The 24281-nt window shown below is 36.9% G+C and overlaps 1 protein-coding gene across 3 annotated transcripts in view; it reads right to left on the bottom strand.

Moving 5' to 3' along the window:
• CHID1 (chitinase domain containing 1) overlaps positions 1-24281 on the bottom strand; it is a 97432-nt gene that overhangs the window by 56906 nt on the left and 16245 nt on the right. For 2 of the 3 annotated variants that reach the window (XM_030950211.1, XM_030950212.1), the window contains exons 8-10: positions 21658-21750; positions 3957-4058; positions 2612-2767 (exon numbers count right to left, since the gene is read on the bottom strand). In XM_030950211.1, the coding sequence (XP_030806071.1) occupies positions 2612-2767; positions 3957-4058; positions 21658-21750 (351 nt within the window). The remainder of the gene's footprint in view (positions 1-2611; positions 2768-3956; positions 4059-21657; positions 21751-24281) is intronic. The other variant, XM_030950213.1, reaches the window with a different exon arrangement.

The raw sequence follows: 24281 nt of genomic DNA, 5'->3' as shown, positions 1-24281 counted from the left end.
TTGTGAGGTGAAGAGGAAATACTGTCAGGTCACAGTATCAACAGAGGACGTGCTGGAACAAGGTGATCACTAGAAAAGCAAGGAAGCAGCACCAGATGGTTATGTTCTGACAGGATTTTAATACAGTGGAAAGTTAGAATGAGCGCTCCTCTGCATTTTAACAATCCAGACACCTGATTCTTGACAGCCAGAGGACAGAAAACATTGCCAGAAGCACTACAGGTGATTTGAAGAATCACAAACAGAACACCTTTATTTCCAGCTTAGGATTTCATAAAAATTATGTCACAATGAAATATACTCAAGAATGCAGCTTCCCTGCAGCTAACCAAACAGTACTTGGTTGATTAAAGCATGAGAAAGTGCTGTAATCTCTGTGATTGACTCATTGTATTAATAAGTAATAGTTGTAACTGAGCTTTAAGAAAGAAATTGTTGCTGCAAATATAAATTGTAGTTCTTATTGTAACAACTCCCAAGGACAAACTACATTGTGCTGCTGCAAGAGAGAAATTGTTTTCATTTAATTTAATCTTGAGATATATCTATATAGATATATATGTATATGCAAGCATATACATATATACCTATTACTTCTTATTGTCTGTATGAAGGAAACAGGATATTACACGGAAAGGCTGTACATCTTTGCAAGTATACCTTCTACCTTCTACCTTTATATTACATTCTGCAATAAAAAAACACTGCCAAATAATATGTTATGCAAATTGTATTGTAAGTTATTTTATGAATTTCTGGACTGAAAAAAATATGTAGTGAATGAAATCCACCTATGTTCAGCATCTCTTTCCATCACATAATTCCTATCCTAAAGAAAAACATTAATTCGAGAGCAGCATAGATTTCTGCATTCTGCATGCAATTCTTTACACTTTGCTAATAATCAATTAAGATGCACAATACACTGACATCAAACAATTTGAGAATACACAGTTTGCCAGTGAATCTTTCAATTCTCCATCTCTCTTCTTAAAGAAGATCAGATTCTAATGAATATGTTTCAATAAGAAATGGTGCACCTTACTGCGTGCCAAGGAGCACTGACATGCTGGAGACTTGTACTTGCAATAAATTTCATATGCAAAAACTTGAGCAGAAGTCTACAACAAAGAAGCTGACACACACCAGACTGCACTTAAATGAATAGACTTTGAATTAATTTCAATACCAGTACTTTAGCTCAGCTTCACTATCACTACATCATATGGACAGTGCCTTAAAGGTGAAATGCATCAATCCTTCAGCACTTTCTGCAGGTCAAAAGACTTCCTTACAAATGGCCTGATACCAAACAAGCAGCAGAAAGCTTATTTTACACTAAAAACCCCTTTTTTTCTGCTCTTTATGTCAGAAGTTTGGCCTATTTCGAAGCTATTTTACTTTGAGTCTATTCTACTTTTACATTATTACATGACATATACAACTGCGGATGCTTAGAGCTATATTTCTGGAAAAAATAAACATAACCACTGACCAATGGGTAACACAGCAAAGGGAAAAGTGATATGTTTTATGAATAAATTCAAAGCCTCTTAAAGACTTTGTCCACAACCTTGCTTCTGGTAAATACCTGGAAAACTACAATCTCATGATCTGTCAGTGAAAAATATGTTAACAGAATCATACTGTGCACCAGTGTCCTACATACAGGGAAATATTCTCTTTCAGTAAAACTTAAAAATCTTTTTTAAAAACTAAAACTTATAAAGCTTAAAGCTTTATACGTGACTCTTGGCTAGGGTATTTTTGCCATTAATTAAAAAGCAACATGAATTAATATTATAATATAGTCCAGAAGAATCTACAAAAAGTAAATGCCATCCTAGTGCACAGTGTTTTTCAAGTGGAAACTTAATTTCAAAAGCTGCAGTTCAGAAAAAAACAAGAACCTTTTATTCTTCTAGATAGTGCTACACTCCATTTGCAAAAGAGCTGTAAATATTACAGCAAAGCTACATTATTTTGATGAGCTTGTATAATTAAGTCTGTAAATCAACAATGCTTTGATTATTGAGTATTCTTCCTGCCTAACCATCACCACCAATTTTTCAGAAGTCATTCTGGAGTACTTGCTAAATACTTTTCACTATAAACAATGGCTTTATTTTCCCCTTTTCTGTTATTCAGTCTGATTCAGAGATCAGCACTGAAAGATTGCTGTTGGAAACCAGTATCAAATTTCAAAGTAACAAGTAACAACTTCAGGAGCTGAGAGAGAGAATCATTAGGACAACTGCAGGAACCCCCAAAATGATGCAGAGCATAAGAGAATACTGCAGAACATTTTTAACACAAAGATGGCAACCTGCATGTATAAGAATGAATAGAGGAAAGAGGGAGAACTACACAAACTATTTTTGCATATGAGTTCTGACAGGATAACTGTGCCATCTATCTGCATTTCTGTACAGGGAAGAGAAGTTACAGGTCTTATCCTAACTGGTGAACTACTATTTTATGTGCAGATTTACCACTTTTGCCATTTCTGTGTTGCTAACTCATCCATATTTCTAAATAAAAATACTTGTGAATTTCTAATTTTTCTAAGAATATATCATACAGAAGTACCTACAATCCAGAGAAGTCATACCTGCTGCCAAGGATTGGCTCCCCAGAGGTTCCCAAAGCAGAATAGTCCATGCCATAGAAATTCAGTCCTAAAAGTATTTTATTCCTCCATTTTGAATCAGGATCCAGTACTTCAACACAAGCTCGTACCCAGGGAAGGGGGGAATTTGGACCAGGTCTGTCAAGTTAGCAAAAAATCAAACAGATTGTCAGAAAAAGTACATGTTCACACTCAGCCTTCTCTTTTTGAACAGTAATTGTAAAAGAAAACTTTGGCACACAAAAATCAGTGAGGATGAACCTATAATTCTATCAATGTTAAATGCACATTCTTCTGTAGCTTGAAGCGCTGATATGCAAAACATGATTGCCCCACTCTTGACTTTTTGATTCAATTCTAAAGTGAAGAGACACAGAATTCCTTCCTAGAGGTAAGAAAAGGTTTCCCCCTAGCACATTGCTACTGGGTCTTGCACAATGCATATGCTATAATTAAAAATTCTATATGACTTCAGGTTTTTTTCTCAATGTTTTTAGAGCAATCTGGCAAAATATACTGGGACAAAATTGACCATTTACTTGCAGAAGGAACTATAAAATTAGTGACTGATAAGCAAGATTGTGTAACACTTATTTATAGGAAAAAACCTACAAAGTACCTAACAAAAACCTACAGGAAGAAAAAGAGCATAGCCTTAATACACAGAGTAATTGAATTGTCATGTAGGTAACATCAGGATATCGTGCTCATTCCATTCCTATCTCACTGGAGAGGAGAGCAGGCTCTTCCTCAAACATTAACATGACAAAAGGCACTCACTAGCATGGTAACAGGAAGAGGATATCCCAGCCTTAAAAATATCAACATCTGCTACTCCCTACTAATTATCTGCCTCAAAGCCTTCATGATACTTGTGCCATTAAAACTCAACATGCTAATACAGCAGAGTGAAGTTGCTGGGAACTGTGCTCATATTTAAAGGCAAATGAAGTATCAATTGTTTAAAATTAATTTGTTTGACAATGTTATTATTATTAGATTATTGCAGAACTGCGCTAAATAACTCAAAAAGAGTTATTTAGCCTGGAAAAGAGTAAGTTATCCTTTTAAAAGAATGCCTTTTTAGCTGCAGTACAGTCTTTCATAATATCCAAAGCCCAGATACACATTGCTGTTAAAAATGTACTTAGTTGTCAGCTTCTGGACAAATTGTCTATTTTAATTACTAACCCAGAACTTTAGTATCATACAAGAACAAAGCACTATCCACTTTATTAGAAAAAAAAGAATTTGTACCATAGATTTACCAGACCTCAGTAGGAATTAGCTCCTTCAATGCTCTTTCTGATGTCAGATGGAATCTTACCGATGTGGTGCTGAATAGTCGTACGTCATGAGACTGAAGCTGTCTACTGCCGAGGCCAACTGATCAAATTCTCTCTTTGTGAACATTCCTGGCTGGTTGGTCCTTTCAAAACAAAGCAAAACAGAAACAGGAAGAGATAAATTACAACAATGACCAGGCTTATTCTCTCATTTAGGTTTCATACCATTTGATCACATAAGAAAAATCTTTCATTCTGAGGTGGCCAAAAAATTAAAATATGCATTTCAGTGCCATTTTTGTAATAAACATCTAAGAAAAAAAAATTCAATGCTATGTAGGTGGCCAGTGGGAAGAATCATACTTCCACAGCATACTTACCAAATAAACATTTCCAGCATGGCTACAATAGTGATTATAAGGGTTGTGGACTAATCAAATTGCCTTAGGTAGCAATCAATTGAACTCTAAAAGCTTTTACAAAACATTTAATTTCTTGGGCTGTTGAACTGGTTTTGACACTTACAAAACTAAGGCCTACTTAAATAAATGGGTGGGTGCAGCTGTTAATAGAAAAATATAAACCAAAGGTAATTTTTTTATTAACCTCAAAAAGAACAATTTCAGTTTATACCATACTTAAGAAAGAAAACCTGTTTTCTTTAGACAAAAACAGGTCCATTTATTTCTTTGGGCAGGCGAGAAGAAAGAAGAAATCCATTCTATCACCATTTCTAGACAAAAGTCTAGTTATGCCTTCAGCACATCTTGGTATGAAATATGGAAAACCATTCTTCCCCCTTTGTCTTGCTTACTCTTGATTTACAAAATATAGACCTGGATTAATATATACCTTATCTTCTGGGTAAGGAGGTGTGTATTTTGTCTGTTTTGGACTCAGAGAGGCTATTGACTTCCTTCAATCATTCAAGATGGAAACAATTAATTCACACAAGCTGCCCAAAAACATTGAATCTCTTTCAAAGAGAATTTGTAATTTCAAAATAGCAGCACAAACAGCACAGCAGGCAACATAAGGCAACCTAAATCACATTGCAAAGATGGGACTGGACTAAAAGGGAGAAGCTACTGCCAGAAGAACCCTGTCCTCAACCAGAGGGCTCTGAAGCATGTTAACATGAGACAAACAGGTAGAGAAGCAGGATATTGTCCCAGATAATCTGGGACATAGGGGGACATTGTAAAAAAGAGATAAGGGGAAAAAAATGTACTTTAACAGCTAGCAACTCTGTGGTGCATCTCTGCCATTGAAGAGGCAAACTTATAGGATTGTACGAGATTCCTCTAGAGAGCAGAGGAGAGAGACTGGAGAATCCAGACTTTCCCAGTAGTACCAGAAACTGCTACTTGAGCTGGAAATTAGAAGCCAAATCTTGTCTAGGCAAGGTATGCTTTTAAAACCACTCACGTTCCATCTTAAATGAAAAAAAAAAAAGATGCTCAGTGACAGATGCAAGTAATAAACAGAAAAATCACATATTTTGACCTTTATCCTTTTTGGATCAGCATGTAAATTCTACATCCAACAATATGTGTGGCATGGATCACCAGAGCATAACAGTGTTCATTTATCAGTTTACAAGGACACTTTGCGTTCCACTGCATAAGGAAAGAGGTGAACAAAATGCAGGTTACAAACTAGGGCAGATTAAATCACATAACACGCCTGTCAGATTTTCAGAACTAGTGATATACTGGTCACATGAAGGAGAAATCCCATTCTTTTCCTTCAAGGGTTGTAACAAATTTTTTTAAAAACTTCACTTCTGGAACCTACTGGTGGACCTCAGGCTTTCTTATAGTCATCTGCTTGTGATGTACTGCAATTACAAACTACAGTTGTTCTACAAGAATTAAATAAATACATCTTTGAAACAATGTTATGGCAACCTGGATGTCTGTGGGCAAAGCAATTTCCCAATGCAAATTCCAGCAAAACCCATTTTCAGTAAATTGATTGTGATTACTCCTGAAGGGAAAAACATAAAAAGTAATTATAATGTGTATTAGATATTAGGGCAAGTTGGATTGCTTTATAGATTTAGCCAGGTAGTACTTTAATGAAATTTGCATGTGTAACTTAAGAAACCCACAGGTTAAAGTAGATATTGCCATCATTTTCTCCAAAGCAATTTTGTAACTCAACTACTTCAGTTACAAGGGAATGCCATCTGAGTGGCAAGGGCACAAATTTCCAACTTGGAACAAACCCAGCAGCAATGAATATACTTTGTCCGTTAACATATAGCGTTAAAATAGTAGCATTCTTCAAAAAAACAAGCACCACTCACCAGTTCACTGAATAGTCAACTCTGCTCTAGTCAAGCACTTTGGGAAACTCCACTGGAACCAAACTAGGACTATTTGACTCATGCCTTTAGAATAGCTCTGTGTCAAGAAAATGGGCACTCAAGAATAAAACCCAAATATTTTTTCAACAGCTATTATACTTCAAATTGGAGGTTTTTCAATCATTCTGACATTTATGTAAACTTAACTCAAGGGCAGGTATGTTCTACTGACTACTTTGTTGAGAAATCCAGCAGGGAAAGTCAGGAGACTTGGCACAGAATATGCAAAGTCCATGAAAGTAATACTTTCCAAGTCTAAGTCAAAAGCTTGTCATTCTTCTAAACTTTTAATACCATTTCCAAAATAGTCAGTGAAGTGGCAGAAGCTTCATCATCATTTATTAGCTCTGTACAATACACATAGAATCACAGAATGATCAAATATGCTAAGTGGGAAGGGACCCACAAGGATCATCAAGTCCAACTCCCTGCACAGGACAGCTCTGACAATCTCCCCATATACCTGAGAGCTTTGTACAAACACGTCTTGAACTCTTCTCCTACGGTTCCAACCTAAACCTCCATAAATACAAAAAAAGAGCTTGTACTTACAGTTACCCTTGTTTGCTAAAACACTCAAGCCTAAATCCCACTGTCTTGGAGAGAATTTGGCATAACTTACCCAGTTAGCTGAATATTTCTAGTCTGCTAAACTGGGGCAGATTCCACTTTCACTTGGGATTATTTTTTAAACATGGCTTGTTTAATTTAAAACTTTATGAAGAAGATTAATAGACATTGCAGAAGGAGAGACAAGTGTAACAATTGAGTTTTCTCTGCAAATCTGCTCTTAAAACTTCCACTGGTCTAGAGCAAGCCAGGGCTCCTCTCAGCCTGTTTGCAAAACCAGACCCAAACTCTTCTACCAAGATCCTGAAACCCTCCCACAGCTGGGAGAAAGGTAATGATGTAGGAGGGGAGGAGAAAGAATGAAGACAGGATGGAGAAAGGGTGGCACAGCTGATACTCCCAGCCCCTCAATCCCCAGCCCTGGAGCTCCAGCCCCCCCGGATCGTCCCATGCCAGCACCAGCCCCCTGGGGCAGCACTGTTCCATGGTGCAGGGGTACTGGGGAAGCCACACGAGTGATGGGCCTGGTGACATTGCCCTGACCCTACTGGAGCACAGGGCACTGGGATGAAACCAGATTCAGCTATGGATATCCTCAGAGGGTTGAAATTCCCCAGCATTCCTGCTAGTACCAACTATAGCTATTCAGCATCCATGGAGGTTTTCAGTAATCTGGATTGAACAAAATACATGAATGTGAATTATAACCAACTGAAAAACTGAACTATATAAGCTGAATCTACAACCAAGCCTGCTACTCAGTGCATACCCCAATGAAACAGACACTGGGGAGAAAGGAAAGACAAGAGGACAAGACTGATTTTTCTGGGATTGCTGAAAACCGTTGCATTACACTATTAACAAGAACCTTTTTTTTTTTTAATCTGAGGTACTTGAGGGTTTTTTACTATTAAATAGGCCTTAAACTTACTCAGGCCTCATAGTCACAGGTTTGGTTTGCATTATTATAGAGAAAGCACTGGAGTTTTTAGCTCCTTTCAAATGAGTTTCAATGTGGCAGTGCAATATTATGTCTCAACCTATGCAACCAGGCATTATATTGTATTTTTATGTCTTCTTTATCCAATCTGCTTTCCATGTTTTGATGAAAGAGCTTCTCTGGCAATGATAAATGCTCTGGTGAAAAGCAGATGCAAAGCTAGGAAGCGTTCAGACTTGAGTCATCACTCAAACTGCTTTTCTGATTGACAATTCAGGATCCAAAAATTCATCTTACACTCATGGTCTACTTTCAGTAGAGGGTATGTGGTTTATTTTTTTTGGCATGTATATTTCAGGCAGGGGAAATATCTAAGCAAGACTATACCAATGCAAAGTATGAAGTGCATAAATAAATCTCCATAAGAAAAGACATGAAAAGTGTGACAGGTATCAGTTCTGTCGCTTAAAGAGTGACTTGAAAATGCTCAGACACTGGCAATGAGGATGATATAAAATTCCACAGTAAAAGGAAAATCAAACTCTAGCCTCTATCTTATAAAATTAATATTTTAAACTAACAACTTGTGGTGAATGTGTTTTCCTTGCTATTGAAAAGGTAAAGCATCTCTCAAAGAAATGAAGCTTTATTTTTTTTCTTTCGGGTTTGAAACAACTGTTAATAAGGAATGATATTTATCCCATATATTTCAATTTTCTGTTCTTAACAAAAATCTGTAGGATTCTATTTCTAAAATACCAGTCAAATGTAAACACTCGCTTAAATTTCTTGGACCAACAAAATTTTCTAATGGATACAATATCTGTTCTTTATGGTATTTAAAAATATTTATTAAAATTTGTAAGAAATATGGACTTAGCCCTGTAAAAATACATATCTGGAATTAATCTAAAAAGTGTCTGTCACTCCCGCTCAACATTTAAAGGATAAGGCACCATACATCAGGAATTCAGAGAGGTAATTCTCTACAAAATCTCTACAAAAATTTCTACAAGTAGAAACTATCAGTGCTGGGAAATGATTAACACTAAGGATAGGAAACAGAGCATGAGACTGCTGGGTGTGCAGAAAGGGGGTGGAGGAACAAAAGGACAGTGCAAAGAGAAAATTAGAGTTTTCCTTTCCGGTTAATTTCTGTTTTAACCTTAAGTGGACATTTTTTATGCTGTTATGCATTTTCCTTTTAACAAACAGTAAAGAAGCTGCCTTACATAACATCCACAGAACTCCTTCCCATAAAATGCCTCAGGACAAGTTCTCCCTTCAAATAAGGGAGCAATGGCAACCTGGCAGAACTCACAGAACGATGATTCCCCTGAGAGCATAAGTCTTATTTGCACACATTCCTGAGAATCTGTCAACATTTCCCAATGGCACACTGCCACATGTATATACAACATCCCCATTATTGGGACAACATCACAGATCTAGAAGAAACCACCTGTTTTCCTTGGTATTTCCATATACACAGCCTAGAATTCCACAGTCTCTTTTTAGTATTCTATCTTTTAATGTCTAAAATAACTGCAGGGGGGTTTGTTTCACAGCCTAGAATGTTTATTACCTGAATCTTCCAAATTACATACAGTTATATGTCTCAAAATTCCCAGTAACGCTTTACTGATAAGTATTTTTGTAAGGTTTTGAGTTTGTAGTCTTTCATATTGAAAGACTGGAAAAAAATACTTCAACAATGAAAGCTGCTTTCATTTACTTTCAAATGAATCTACATTCTCAATTACTTCTTGTCTCACTACAATGACTCTCAAAATGAAATAAGGAGAAAAAAGGTCTTTTAACTGACTGCTATTCCCTGCAAGTTCAAACTGCATTCTTGTAGGGTTACCTCACCTTCACCCTCCTTTATAAAAGAGAGGTTTCCTGTCTCCTCATCTTTGAATAGCCTTCATAATGGAAAACTGATTGATTTTCTGTTTCCACTATGATTCCATTTTAGAAGTCAGCCTCTCAGTAATGACTTAATTTTCTTGTCATGTATAATTTTCTGTAGAGCAACTGTTTGCAAAGCTTTCTTCATCTTGAGATATTATTGGTTTTCATAGCTCGTTGCAGGTAGGAGCACTACAAGATAATGCTACTGCATTTTATGAACACAGACCACTGAATTCAGTTCACACAAAATCACTGAATAAAAATTCACTGTTTCTTCCTGCATGAAGTCTGTTCTATAGAAAACAGAAGAAAGAGCTAAATGACTACTCTGTTCATCACACAATTATAGGCATTGATAATGAAACAGTCAAATGTGTAACCAAGTTCAATCTGAAACCATTTCCTTTTCCGAAAAAATCCTTGACAGTTTTGTAACTACCCTTTCTCATGTCAGGTTTTTCAAAACTCTCAGGATGACCGCTCACTGAAGTAATTTTCCACTATCAGTACTTAGAAAACAATTCTACATGAATCCTGGTTTCCATGGATTTTTTGCAACTACATTTCTGGTGTCCTATAGATGTTTCACTTACAATGCCCTCTTACAGCTGGGTCTAGGGGAAAAAACAAAGATCTTTTATCTTCATCTGTCCAGGTACATTTTCATAAAGTAACAGGAACCTGACTATTAAAATTCTATGCCTATCTCAATTTGGCTTGAAACTGGTCAAATGCCAAAGCAGCTTTAGCAGAGAGATGAAAAGTGTAAGAGAGAAAGCTTACAAACACCTTGTTACCTCAGAAATCAGGCTAAAAACAGAATTAAGGTCTGTCTACAACAGCACTGTATGAAGCAGCCAAGTCAGCAACAGGACCTTGAAACAATACTGCTTTTCAAAGCCATGAACAATAATTACAGATGTAATCCCTGCTGTCAAAAGAACATGACCATATTGAATGTTTAACCAACAAAAAAAAGATCCTCAGGTAGACAAGAGCAGACTTCTACATAGTGGGAGATGAATTCCATGCAGCTGAATGCAGACTGTAAAAAGCACAGCATGTTCTCCATCTCTGACTTCTCTCCCACAGTAAGCACATCCTCCCAGACAACAGATCAAGGCTTTTGCAGAAATGCATGTTATTCAGGCATTTCAGAAAATGCACATGCTTACTGCAAACTCAAGTACCTTCTCTAGCCTCTGAAATACAGATTTTTTTTTTCTCTAATTCCTTTCTAAGGACAAAATGTTGCAAGAGGTGAAGCATGATCCAAACACAGTATCTGATCTTGTGGCCTACAAACCCAGGTCAATATGACAAATCATGGACTGTACATTTCAAACCCAAAAATGTCCATTGAACCACAATGTTAAGGTCAGTCCATTTCAGGAGAAACAAATAACACAAATGCCAAGTTAGTATAAATTTCTCCTCACAACTTTTTAATGTATTTACAATCTCTGTACAAAAGTCTTATTCCTCTTAAAATAGAATTAAAAATCAAACTGAAAGGTTATTCCATAAAACCAGTGTGATCACCTCTGGACACATACACTCTTCCAGTCATGGTTATTCATCTGGTTCTACTCAGAGAACACTCTGCCAGTTTCACACACTAAAGTGCTGGAACAGATAAGGGCAGAAACAAAAGCAGGAGGCTGCCTCCCCTCCCAATTAAAGCCCATCTTAACATCTCCAAATCTCATTTTGCTTACATAGTATGAAAGGACATCTTATTGTTAATAAGTCAGAGAAACATCATCCCAAGAGACAAAAATTACAAAAGAATGAGCAAATGAGAAAGGAGAATTTTAATGGAAACACAAGAGTTTAGCAGTTCATTTGATAATGATAATGATTCTAATGCTAACTGCTTTAGCAAACCTGGGCTAGACATTAGGGAGAACCTTCTAAAGGTGTAGGTAGTCTGGGAGTTCTGACATCCATTCATGTGTAGATTTTAAGAGTTTTGCTAGATAAACTTCTAGTAAAATTAATGTAGTTATAGTTTATTTTGACTTTTTAAAAATTATTTGCACCTTCCAAAACTACTACTTGCACTCTATTATTATTCTGAATATTATTATTCTGAATAGTAGCTTAAATACAGAGGTAAAAACCTGCAACCCTACCTGTGCACTGTCTTTTTCTGGTGCACTTATTTCAGCAATGCTGACACTCAGGTGCCTTCAGAGCAAAAGGGTTCTTTTCTGCCTTCAGAGCAAAAAGTCCCTTATCCACAGAAAATATCATAATTTAAAATAAACAACATCTCTACTGAAGACCACAAATCACATTACTGAATGTGTTCAAAGTTTCTCAGTGGCAAAAATCTCTCTACCAAATTCTCAAATAAGGAAGATTAATATAGGTATTTTAAAACCAACAAAACCTAGACAGCTCAAAAGCAAGAAAAGTGTAACTGAGTGCTACAGATTCACAACACAGAAGCCCTGGGAGTGGCTCCTTCATACACTCTGAGTGCTTCATATCACTGGGGGACTGTGAATTTTAACAGACTGACAAGTGAAAACTTGCTATATTTTTATCAGGAAGCAGAATGGTATCTCTGTACCTAATGAATTTTTTGCAGAACATTATGGGCTGGCACTCTTCTTTAATACACACATCCCATCCCAGCCATTGTCTTTGCAGTCCTTGCTCTTCAAATAGGGAGAAGCACAGATCTGTTCTTGCCATGGAGTAGCCTACATAGTTTTCATGAAGCCAAACTAATTACCTGTAGCCCATCTGGTTTAAACCAGTAACAGAAGTCAAGAAGGGGAAACACGCCAAGCAATATATGCCCTGAAAAGAAAGCATGAAATCTCAGCAGGCTAGGGACAAATAAGCCTGAAAACTGCTGTCCTCAGAGCTGAAGCACACTGGCAGACCAGTCACTTACAAATTCTTAAGTCAGAGTGTAACTTTAAAAATACAGTGTATCTAAACTCTGAAGTCAACATAAGAAATACACATCAGACAAAAACAGATAATCTAACTACCAAATAAGAAAAAAATAATTTTGACACTTGCTGTATTTACCAGTTCCATTTTTTGGGAAAGTCAACTCATCTCCTTTCACTCTGTTTCCATTACATTGCTTCAGTCTCTTCATAGGAGCCATTTAAGAAGGACTATGCACAAATGAACATCCACTGTGTCACCATTTGCTTCTCCTAATTTCCAAATTATTCTAGTGCATTTCATGCCAGGGCTGAGTGCCCAGGCAAGCCATGCTCCAACAGCAGAGCATCACGCAAAGCAAGCTTGTACTCTGGAACATACGAGTCTCATTTAAAAACTCTAACACACCAAATGTAGCCTTAATTCCTCCTTGCATAAAATGCTCACCATTTTTCTTCTCTTTGTTTTTTGGAAAGTTTTCCAACTTAATACTGAAACTTGTGTAGTAATTGCTCTACACCAGCTGGCTCAGAATTGGTAGAGCTACAAACGACAGATATGCAGAGGAATACATTCCACCCTTCTTCTCTTTGGCTGCTGTTAGCTGACCTACAGATTATTCCAATGATTCTCCCCAGAGGGAATTCAAAACCAGATGTGTGCACTTGCTTCAGAAGATGTCAGTAGAGTCAGACCTTCGCTGCGTTGATTTTATATTGTAAGGTATAATCTTTAAAATAGTCTGTTCTAAGAATAGATTTGTTCCTCTTGAGTCCTTTCTGAATCTATGCAAAATGCATGGAACATCTCATGGCTGCAGTCAGAGCCAGGCTGTACTGAGCTGGCAGCCCAACAAACAGGACCAAAACCAGGGAAGTCATCAGCAAGGGAAACAGATGTAGTTTAGGGCCATTAACATGCATCCAGACTTACTGTCACCAACAGAATTCGCTTTAAAAAGAGAAATGACTGACAAACCTATACTTTGAGCCTTTTTACAGGGAAAAAACATGAGCCCAGTAGCATGAATGAGTAGGATTTAATAGTATTACCATAATTTGAAGACATTATTAAACTTGCTCCAGTAACTGTTACTCAGTAATCAGTAATAATTTCCTACTGAGTCTTCTGTTCCCCTCAGTATAAATTCATATCTCAAGCTGTATCTTGTGATCCAAATCAAACATATTATACAGGTTCTCTAACATGCAATAAAAATGACTACACCAGTCAGTTAGCCTAGACAGCCCTCTAAAGAGTCATTTCTGTGCCTTCTTGAGTGCTGAATTTTATGCAGATGGCCCAATTGCAAAACTTCTTGATATGTAACTGTACTCCCCATATTCCTGACAGTCCTTTTTTCTTTTTTAGGATACTCACAGGAAGATGGACAACCATGGGAAGAATAGAGGGCAAAGTGTTATTACCAACTAGGCACAACAAATATGAAACTGCATATCTAACTTTCAAATTTTCCCTCCCAAGTCCCATTTTCTGTATACTGCTTGTCCAATGCAGAGCATATATGATACATACTTAGTAACAGTACAGTAAATTAACACCATTTTTAGAATTACTTGCTTTTTTGTGAGCTCATTTGTCAAATTGGAAAGAAAAGTCAGAAAGATTAGACGTGGAAAAATTAATCAACAGTATTAGTAATTCCAACAAAATAAGATTATTATGACCAGGTTTCTCACAAATATTTTAACCTCTCATAATTATAGGTATATCTATTGGTAAAGCAAAATCCTACTTAATAAACAGTATTCTACAAATTTGGTTGGTTTTCTAATATACTGTTATTTGACAATCTGGTAATTGGAAACTTCATGTGGAACAAGCAATATGTTTCCTGCTGGTTTGATCCAGCACTATTTACTAACCAAAATTTCAACATTCCACATTCTGTCCCACATAGTCCTTCCTGAGAATGATGTTAAAAGTAAGTGACAGTTCCCATTTCACTCCAAAACAGACACATGTTAGAAGCTGCTTATAATTTCATTGAATTTGTTTATCATACATTATCATAAAAATTACCCTGCTATTTACTTGTATATTCTACATCAGAATTGGTACTCGCCAGAAATACTTATAAGGGAGACAGTGTGTATATATACACTGGAATAGCAAACCAACAAACACATCATTCTGTATACACAAAGTTATGGCAAGGCAATTGAATCTGCAGCAACTTCTAAAGATGACAGATTACTGATATAAAACAAAAATGTAATTACAAGCATCTGTTCACAATCAGTTTCTAGAACACCAAAGCACCTATTTTCTTTATGCAAAACACTGGTCAATTGTGGCATGCATTAGGCTGAGGAAGTGTGAGGTCGATGAGCAGCTATTCATTGTGTGTTCTTCCTGCTTTTCAGTCAAATATGTAAGTGTATTTATAAGAAAGTCAGAAAAGAGCATGACAGCACAAAGAGAAGGGACAACATGTCTACCCTCCTGCCAATCTTTCCAAGAGGCAGAGTAGCAAAACCAAGCTGGTATCAACTGCTACTGGATAGGAGTAATGAAGACTGCATAGATTCTGGTAATTTTCATTGCACAGCAGCTCTACAAAGAAAAGGCTAAAGTACTTAAGACAGTACTTCACATCCACACTGTTTTTGCAGCAATAATAAAGAATAAACTGAGTAGCTAAAATGTTAATTTTGAAGAAGTGGCAGTTAATGCTGGAAAATACTGATAAATACATACCTATAGAAGTTTTAAGTAACACAAAGAGGAGCTGTAGATTTTTTTTCCTTACATATGCAAATATGAAATCCAAAGCTGGGGATGCTTGCTGTGTTTTGATGAGACAAGAACATACATTATGTTCAAGTACTTGAAGATAGAGAGTGGTTTGGGTTCCTGTAGCTTTAAAATGAAAGCAGCTGCACTACAGCTGTGCATCTCAAGAAGTCAATAAAGACAGAATTTTTTCTAGAAGCTGTGAAGCTGTGAGGTTAAGTGTACCTTTTATCAGGAAGAAACATGTTTGGTTTTAATTTAAATACTGCTTTGATATATGCTGTCAGAAACCAGTCAGGAGATAACAAATTATTCCAGCTAAACTGTATGCAATTTGCCAACAGCAGCATTTTTTGAGAATGTCACGAGGACAGCAACAGCTCCAGCAGTTTGTTTACAAAGTGCTTCACTCTTACTAATAATCCCCAACACTGTGTCCCACAAGGCTGAATGAAACCATCTTGCTCACTGACCTCTGCTTTGTACTGGCAGGCATGTTATTAAAACACAGCTAAGAACAGCAGCTATTTTGCATACAATTACTTAAATCAAGGATCAAGGTTTGACATATCTGGTTATTATTATGCTAGACTTGACAAAATTACTGAAAGTATAAAGCTACTTTGTGTTACCTGAGGCTTCTTAAACAATTGAAACAATCTCTTTCTAACACTGTCTTCCATGCATTTTAATTATGATTGATACATACAAAGCTCCATAGTTTTAGAGATTTTTCAGCAGATTTTTGATATTTTTTCTCAGAAATGCAGCAGTAGCTACATCTGTAACTCTAAAACTCTTAAAAGTGGGGAAGGTGGGGAAATGACAGAGAAGATGAAACTGCTGCAACAGGCAGGAACTTGTCACCCTTGCCCCCTATCCCTTAAGTCACATGTTCAATCAGGTGGAAAGATGACAGGCAATCTTTTGTGTCATGTGCCCTGTTTGCCTAAAAGGTTTCTACTAGGGAAGGTAGGATGTGATTCCTGTAATCCATTTCTCTCTTGGACTCCTGGAGACTCCTCAACCAATTCACCTCCTTGTGGAGTTCCTTGAGGGCTTTCTAGTTCAGGAAACCCCCTGGGCAGCACTAGAGTGCCCCACCACAGATCATGCTGGCAGGGCAGCCTCTCACCTCAGCACCTGAGTTTACTTGTTTACTTCACAGTTTACTTTCTCTCATTTATGAATTCTGTACAACATTAAGAGATAAAGAATCATCTGTTATTCAAGAAGCAGCTACTGTCTTGTAGCCTGAAGAGATGTTAAAAAGATATCCATCACACAGAGCAAACTGCCTAGTGCATATCCTAACCATCAAAATGTCAATAAAGACTATAGTGTTATATTATGAAATGACACAACCAATGCCATTTTCACTTCTACTTTGCCCAAAGCATTATCCTTCAGGGGATGATAAAAGCCCAAGGAAAGCAATCACTAACAACCTAAATATAGGGTTATTTAACATTGTGTTTAACAAAATGAACAGCTTTTAATGAGTGTATACTGAGACTTAACATACTTATATCACATGTCTAAAGTCTGTAATAAGCTACAAATACCAGGAAGGCAATGGTTAAGCAGCCATGGATAGATTGAGAACCCCTGTGAAGAAAACACCATACCTACAGCTTCCAGAAACTTTTTGTCTTTGTTCTTTCTCACAAGACAGCAAGAAACAGAAAAATTACTGATGCTCCCTCCAATGATAGCTTATGTATATAAACCTTATTTTCTTTACTCATTATTTTCTTTATAGTAATTGGGAAACACAGTGGAAAAAATGGTTGCTGAACCTGGACAAAACATGCAATAATCTAGTCAGATAAAACTCAATTTACTTGCACATAGAAAAGAGTTACGACACAAAGTTTCACTTTTTGCTTTGAGAATGTTTCTAACATTATAAAGCATTTAAGTACAGAGAAACAAAATAACCGACCCAATGCCTATGACTTATAAGAACAGGTGCAACCAAATTTCAAGGTCCATTTGCCATATTTATTTTTCCCCCCAACACAGTTATGCAAGTGCATATTTTGGCATAAAGGTAGTTTACTCCAGCTCAGATACCCTATTTGGAAAGAAGTTTGTGAAATCAGTATAAAAACATTCATACATCTTTTCCCAGTATAAAACACTGAATTGCATATACTTAAGTCAGGATTTTAATCAAGCCCAGGATTAGTAGGACCAATGGAGTTACTCACCATCAGCAATGGACAGAATATGCCTGGCTACCCACTGATCTTACTGAAATGATGCCCATAGTTTATACATGCATCAATGTCCATGCACATTATAAGCAGTAAAATTCTAACTTTTTGAGACATTCTGTTGAAAGACAGAGTGGAAGTCTTCAGCCAATCATCTGCTCTAGCAAGCACTTAAACACCACTGGAATCCTTGCACATCTCTTCAGACATCTGCAACTGCAAGACTCCAATCCACAAGGGAGAATTACATACACACACTTCATAAAGAATAGCTTTGGCTCCTGCTGTTCCTCTCTCTTGTAAATCATTAACATTTGCAGGAAAATCATGCAATTCCTAGACATCAGGTGGATGAAAACACCATCTCAATCTCAGTTTTCTACCATGGGAGTTCTACATGCATTCTCTGTGACAGTAAAGCTTGCTAGAGAGATTCCTGCCTCCTAATCAACAACCAAATACATTCCCAAGTCTTGATTACCCTTGATTATGCCAGCTCAACTGCTTCTGGTTAATGTTGTGAAAAGCTATAAAATGTGTGGATTTAAAAAGAGTGAAGTTTTCTTTTAGACCAGAACATTTTACAAACAAACCAAAACCCAAAGGCACCACTGGAACCTTCGGTTACTAAAGCAAGGTTCAGTAGAGGATTGGTCTCAGTTTTTGTTGCAAAAGTTGAATTTGAGAAGTTAAACAGATGATCCATGTTTTCTTCCTGCATCCCACACTTGATCTCATGTGCAGTGCTGCATTTTCCAGATGGGTTTTCCCTATGCAAACTGGTATTTTTAGCTCTTAAGTGTCTCCTTTCAGATAGCATTTGCTGAGAGACTGCTTTGATCTTAATGCATATCAAAAGAGTCTAAATTACAATTTCCTAAATAAACTGCTTACATTTGACTATGCTCTCTTTAAATTTTAATCAGGGTAGAACAAAAAAGGGACAATGTTTCAGCTCTTAACATCCCAGTTGGCTAGGATATTCCACACACTGCTCATGTCTCCTCTATCAGTCTATTGCCAGCTGCTGAACTCTGATCTATTATTTCATTCTTGATGGTACTTATTTCCATGCCTTTTGCTGAATTTTTGATTAACAGTCTACAGTGATTCCAAAAACTAAAGAATGTAAGATGCATTAAAACACACTTTCAACCATGGGGAAGTGTTAAAACCCAAAATTAATTTCAAGGCACTAGATATTTAATACACAGTAGGAGGTGCTTTTCAGTTGAAGCCTTGTATCCTATAAATCAAATATTTTAACATACAGCTGCTATCCAAAAAGTCAAGTAAGGTAGAAAGAAAATTTCAGAATTCTGATTATTGATATCATTAAACCAAATATATTTCTAAGCTTTAAAGTGTACATGGCCATTGTGAGTGTTTTAGGATGTTTCTGTAAGTTGTGAATCTATTTGCAACAACCTATTTACTCAAAAACTTTGAGGTTTTTTTTCTAGTTAATGCAATAAGAACACACACAGACAGGAAGACACAGACAGGTGGCTTATGTAAGATTATTGATTGAAAATAATGTGATTAATGAGTTCTCCTGGGCCATAAAGGTCTGTGGATAAATCCCCAAAACTTTAGGAATGCATAAAGATATATATAATTGGTTCAGAGGAATGAGACTTTCTTTTATATAAACTACAGCTGTTATTTCTCACAGTTCTTCTACAGACAGGCCATTTAGGAACAGGCATGTAAAACTTATTTCAGTTTAAAAATTGCACTTTAGATAGGCATCTCTTTCCAGATCTAATAATGCATCCCTAAATCCCAGTTCAGAAAGGTTCCAGAACTGTGATCTCACTATTGTGTCAATATTCAGGACAGCAGGAGATAGCAATGACAACACAAGATCCAAACTTCAGTGTGGTGTTCAACAGAGAAATAGTCCTGAAAGATAGTTATCTTAAAAATTCAAATTCTGGTCCAGGCAAAATGTGTTTAAGAATACAGAGGTTTTACAGAGGCTTCAACTCTTGTTTAGAGACTTAGGTAAAATAGACTCTAGGGCTCCACATGACTTACAGAGAAAAAACAGACTTAGGTCCCTCTGGCTGCCCTTGGTAATGTCAGTAGGTATCACAATGAACAGGAATGAGGAATGTTGAGATTTATGCCATTCTCCACTTTCTCCCTACACCAAAAGCACAAATGCACTTCAAACGTGAACATTGTTTATAGCAATTACTTAAATTCTACCAGAGCATGCATTAGCATTTTAAAAAGCATCTGTGTGATGCAGTGACTGATAAGGAATTTTAGAAAAATGTTTTGAAATGTTCTCTTTTGCTTTACCTGTAATAGACTAAAACTGATAGCAACAGAAAATTACTTTTTGAAGCAACTATCAATTGGGATGAGATGCAGGACGTAAGAGGGCAGCATGAAAGACTGGAATAAATGACAGCCAGGAGATAAGACATAATAATTTTGCATTATTTTTGATTTAACCATATCAGAAGAAACTCAAAGTACTTGTTAGCCCCACTGAAAAGTCATATGACGCAAAGGCATACCAGCACACAATTTTCCAGAGAAATCTGCAAGAAATTAGAGGATTTATGATCCAGAACCAAGGAAAAGCATAGATCCTTGAGGGATATGAAGGAATCTCCTCAAAATGCAACTAGGCCTTCAGTCCTTTAAGTAAAGGACTCTGCACAGGTAATATTTTACAAAACCGTCTACTTTACCAATTTACATGGAATTTATTGTTTTCTTTTACCACAGTCTTCAACACATTGTTTCTCTCTCCCTATCAAAACTGCATGGCCAGCCCCACACAGGAAGCAAAGGGATTTTTACATTAAACTAGCTATGAAAGCATATAAATCAGTTATAGCATGCAACAGAGGAAAATATAAAGAAACAAGAAGTACCCTCAAGTACATACTTTACAGAAAATAAACTGCAATCAGATTTCAGACAGCTATTGAAGAACCAAATTATGTAGATATTGTTCTGGGCTTACAGTCTTAAGATGGTAGGAAATATCTAAATTCAGGAATTGGTTTGGATGGGGTTACATTAGTAACCTACAGAAGAAGTGACACCACAGTTATAAGGCAGATGCTAACAGACCTCAGCACATGGACAACCTTTTAGTCACCTGCTACAGGATCCCTGAATCTTTTCAGCCAGATGCATTCAAGTCTGCACAGATAGCTGTAAGCAGAAACGCTTTATTTCCCCAACATGCTATAGGACTTCCTTGTAAAACTCAACAAAAACTTGAGGTCATTGCAGAGAGAAGTCCAGCCACAGAAGCAACATTTACCAGACTGCTCAGACATTAAATTTTCTCAGCCTCTTTGGCACTTTGAAAATGAATGTACATTGAAAGATTTGACAGCCTACAAGAAGTTTAGGAGGCTGTACAATGCTGTCCTGAAACTGTGCTGTTGAACTGTCATAATCTGTACTGGCTGTGAGCATATCCATACTGCTGTACAGCCCAAAGCAAGAAAAATAAGAAATTGTCATATTTTTCATTAGCTGTCTACTGACTCGCATCTGAAAAAGTACCTAAAAATGCTTCTCTGTTTGACTTACATTACTGAGTTTTTATATGCAGGCAATAGGGTTGCTGAACATCTTAAAGGAAGAAAGGAAACTTGGGGGGAAAAATATAATCTTGCATTGCCAACTATGCAATGGTTAGCCAACTGTGCACTTGCAGCTGGGAAAGGCAACCACATCCTGGGCTGCACCAAGGGAAGTGTGGCCAGCAGGACAAGTGAGGGAATTCTGCCCCTCTACTCTGTTCTCATGACACCCCAACTGGAGTGTGGGGGAGAACAAGGCCCAGCATAGAACTTCTCCTTGTTGGTTCCTCCATCACATCAAAAAATAAGAGGTATGTATGAACGTACAGAGTTACCAAGACTAGCCAGTGCAACATGCATGGATAAAGGACTACCAATCAAACGCAAATAATTTCTTCTTCTTTTAAACTGCACAGCTTTAAACAAAGCTTTGGACTTACTTTTTATCAGACAAGAAAGTATTTCTCACCTGGAAACTGCCATCTAAAGAGGAATACTCACCCTGCTGCAACTGCAGGAGGGATGACCAGTATGAATTTAAGTTGTGCTTCATGCAGAGCCTCAGAAAGGTGAGTGAGCAAGTGAATCAACTCCCTGAAATAGAAATATACTATTAGAGGGAAAGGCAGGAAAACTGCTGCTTTATATTGACAAGAACAAGTAACAGTAGTAATTGAAAAGATGCAGCTGGCAAGGGAGACAAATGCAATTTGTTGCAAATTATCATAGCAGAAAAAAACAATTAGGAAGACTGATTAGGTTTACTGTCTTTAAGGACTACGAACACTGTACTGCTTGAGACAGTCTTAGTTTTATGGGAACTGGTGATCACCCTGGGGTTCTAAATGTTTCTTAGTTTTATTTTTCTAATTATGCATTGTTAGCGTGTAAAACAAGCCAGCACGCTTTATCAAAGCAGGTAACTTCTTGAGGTCATTTTTGGTGAAAAAAATTAGATCAATAGAAGAACCAAACACTGTTCTGAAGAAGCAAATTTTGAAGAAAATAAAGTTGCCACTGTGTTGCTGCACACAAAAATTTGTGAAGATACTTTCACAGCAGAACATGCACTCTTCAAGGGATATTTGAGGCCTGTGTTTAGAAACATTTCTTCTACTGTTTTTTTCCTGTATAAGTAATCCTTTTGTTTCTCCATACTTCACTGTATACCTACAAAATACACGTCTGACAATGTCATATCTGGAAATAGCACCTTCTGTCTGCATCATTTAAATAAAGACTTCCACAAAAGCTGATTTTCATATCCATATTCTTGGTATTTCGATAGTAAAATAAACTTTAAAATTCTTATGCAAACTGGTTTTAGCACTCCTAACTGGAAGGTTGATTTTAATAGAAAACCCTTTAATCTGCAGAAACTAAGTTTAATGTCATCTTAAGAGGAACCCAAGAATACTCTAAATTTGCACTACAAATATGGCCCTTCTGAGTGCCTTTCTTAAGTCATTTGATTTTTCAGAACAAAGTTAACTTTCCTGTTTTTCACCTGGCCACAAGGACCCACAAACACAGTCAGATGATATTAGTACAGAACTCTAGATCTGTTTAGGACTATACTTAAACCAGAACCAAATAGAAAGCAACTTCACTATCCATTGCAGGAGGATGAAAGTGCTTAAGCAGGCAAGGCAGAATAGACAAAAGCCACCATCCAAGCTGTTTGCCCCACTTAAACTGGATTAGACCTGAACTCTCAGAAACAACATCTTGGTACTGTCATGCCTTTCAAGGCAGTATGATCCTAGAGATATTCTCCTGAAGCTATTGCTCTTCCTATATATTTATCCATCACAGTGATTATGCTTGAAACACTATCCAAAGGTAACCAAGTATTTCCATTTTCCCTGAAATGGTTTGATGCCTGCTGAAAACTTCCTAGGGCCTACAAAAGCCATTACTCTCAAAATCCTGGCAAACAAATAAAGCACGTTTTATCACCTTTCCAATACCAGCAATATTTTCTGCTTACAATTTGAGACCTTGCTGTGCTGAATAGCCCTTAACAATGAACTATCACACTGCCACCTGTATTTCTCTTCTGGGGGAAGACATGGGATTACAGGAATCAGCTTTTGGTCTGTCTGCAGCAAGTACTTCTACCATTCTTGCTTTGGGAAACCAACACTTTTCCCCCTGTTACTTTACTACATGCATTTCATATTAGGAGTGTCACTATTAAGAGAAATCAATCATAGCAAAGAAGAATCCCTCTCCATAGGAACACATTAAAAAATTACAACACTAAACTAAAGACATTTATTGACACAAACCCACACATCTATCACAACTCCCACATGACATAATCTTATAAAAAACTATAATCAGTATTAAAACTAGGTAAGCAAGCTTTCCCACTGATTTGTATCTCGTGGCTTAGTGACCTTTTTAACTAATTATATCTGAACTACAGTATAACTCAACTTTTATTAGATGTCAGAGATGCTATATATAAGATAAATTTGACCAAAGAATCAATTCCTCTCACCTTGAGATTATTCTACAGTGTTCATCAGCAGGGATCTCTCTTCTCTGCCTGGCTGCCTTTGTTAGCTGCAGGAGCTTTAAGAACTCTACTCGATGCAAAATATTTAACTCTGACTTTAACTCTTCAGAATATGAAGGGATGAAAAGAAGGATGGGATAGGACAAAAAAACCTAGCATAGGTACAGAACAAGATAACAAATTTTCCATTTAGAATTGTGGTTAACATCCTCCCTCCCATTCTGCACAGGCAAAAACTGATCCACAAAGAGAGTGACATACCCACAAAAAGAGTGACTGCACAAAAGAAGTCATATTTTGAAACTTGTAAGTGTAGAACCATAACCTACAACTGTAAATGCAGGACAGATATTTGTGGTCTGAAAAAGGGGTGAGAATGTAGTTTGGATTGTTGGTGCACTCATGACTTTAAAACAGGCTACATCTAAACAGCCACTTCCTACCCTCCCCCCACAAAATTCAATCAGTATTGATCTGGCTGAAAAATAATTACCTTCAACTTGAAGGAGGTCGAGAAGAAAAAGGACAGCCGGACAATTGCAGATTTTTGCTCAAGAAACCCAAATTAGTATCTATTCACTAACCTGTCAAGCCAGGGTTC

The sequence above is a fragment of the Camarhynchus parvulus genome, chromosome 5, assembly GCF_901933205.1.
Source record: "Camarhynchus parvulus chromosome 5, STF_HiC, whole genome shotgun sequence".
Classification (NCBI taxonomy): domain Eukaryota; kingdom Metazoa; phylum Chordata; class Aves; order Passeriformes; family Thraupidae; genus Camarhynchus; species Camarhynchus parvulus.
This window is presented reverse-complemented; position numbering and strand designations above follow the sequence as displayed.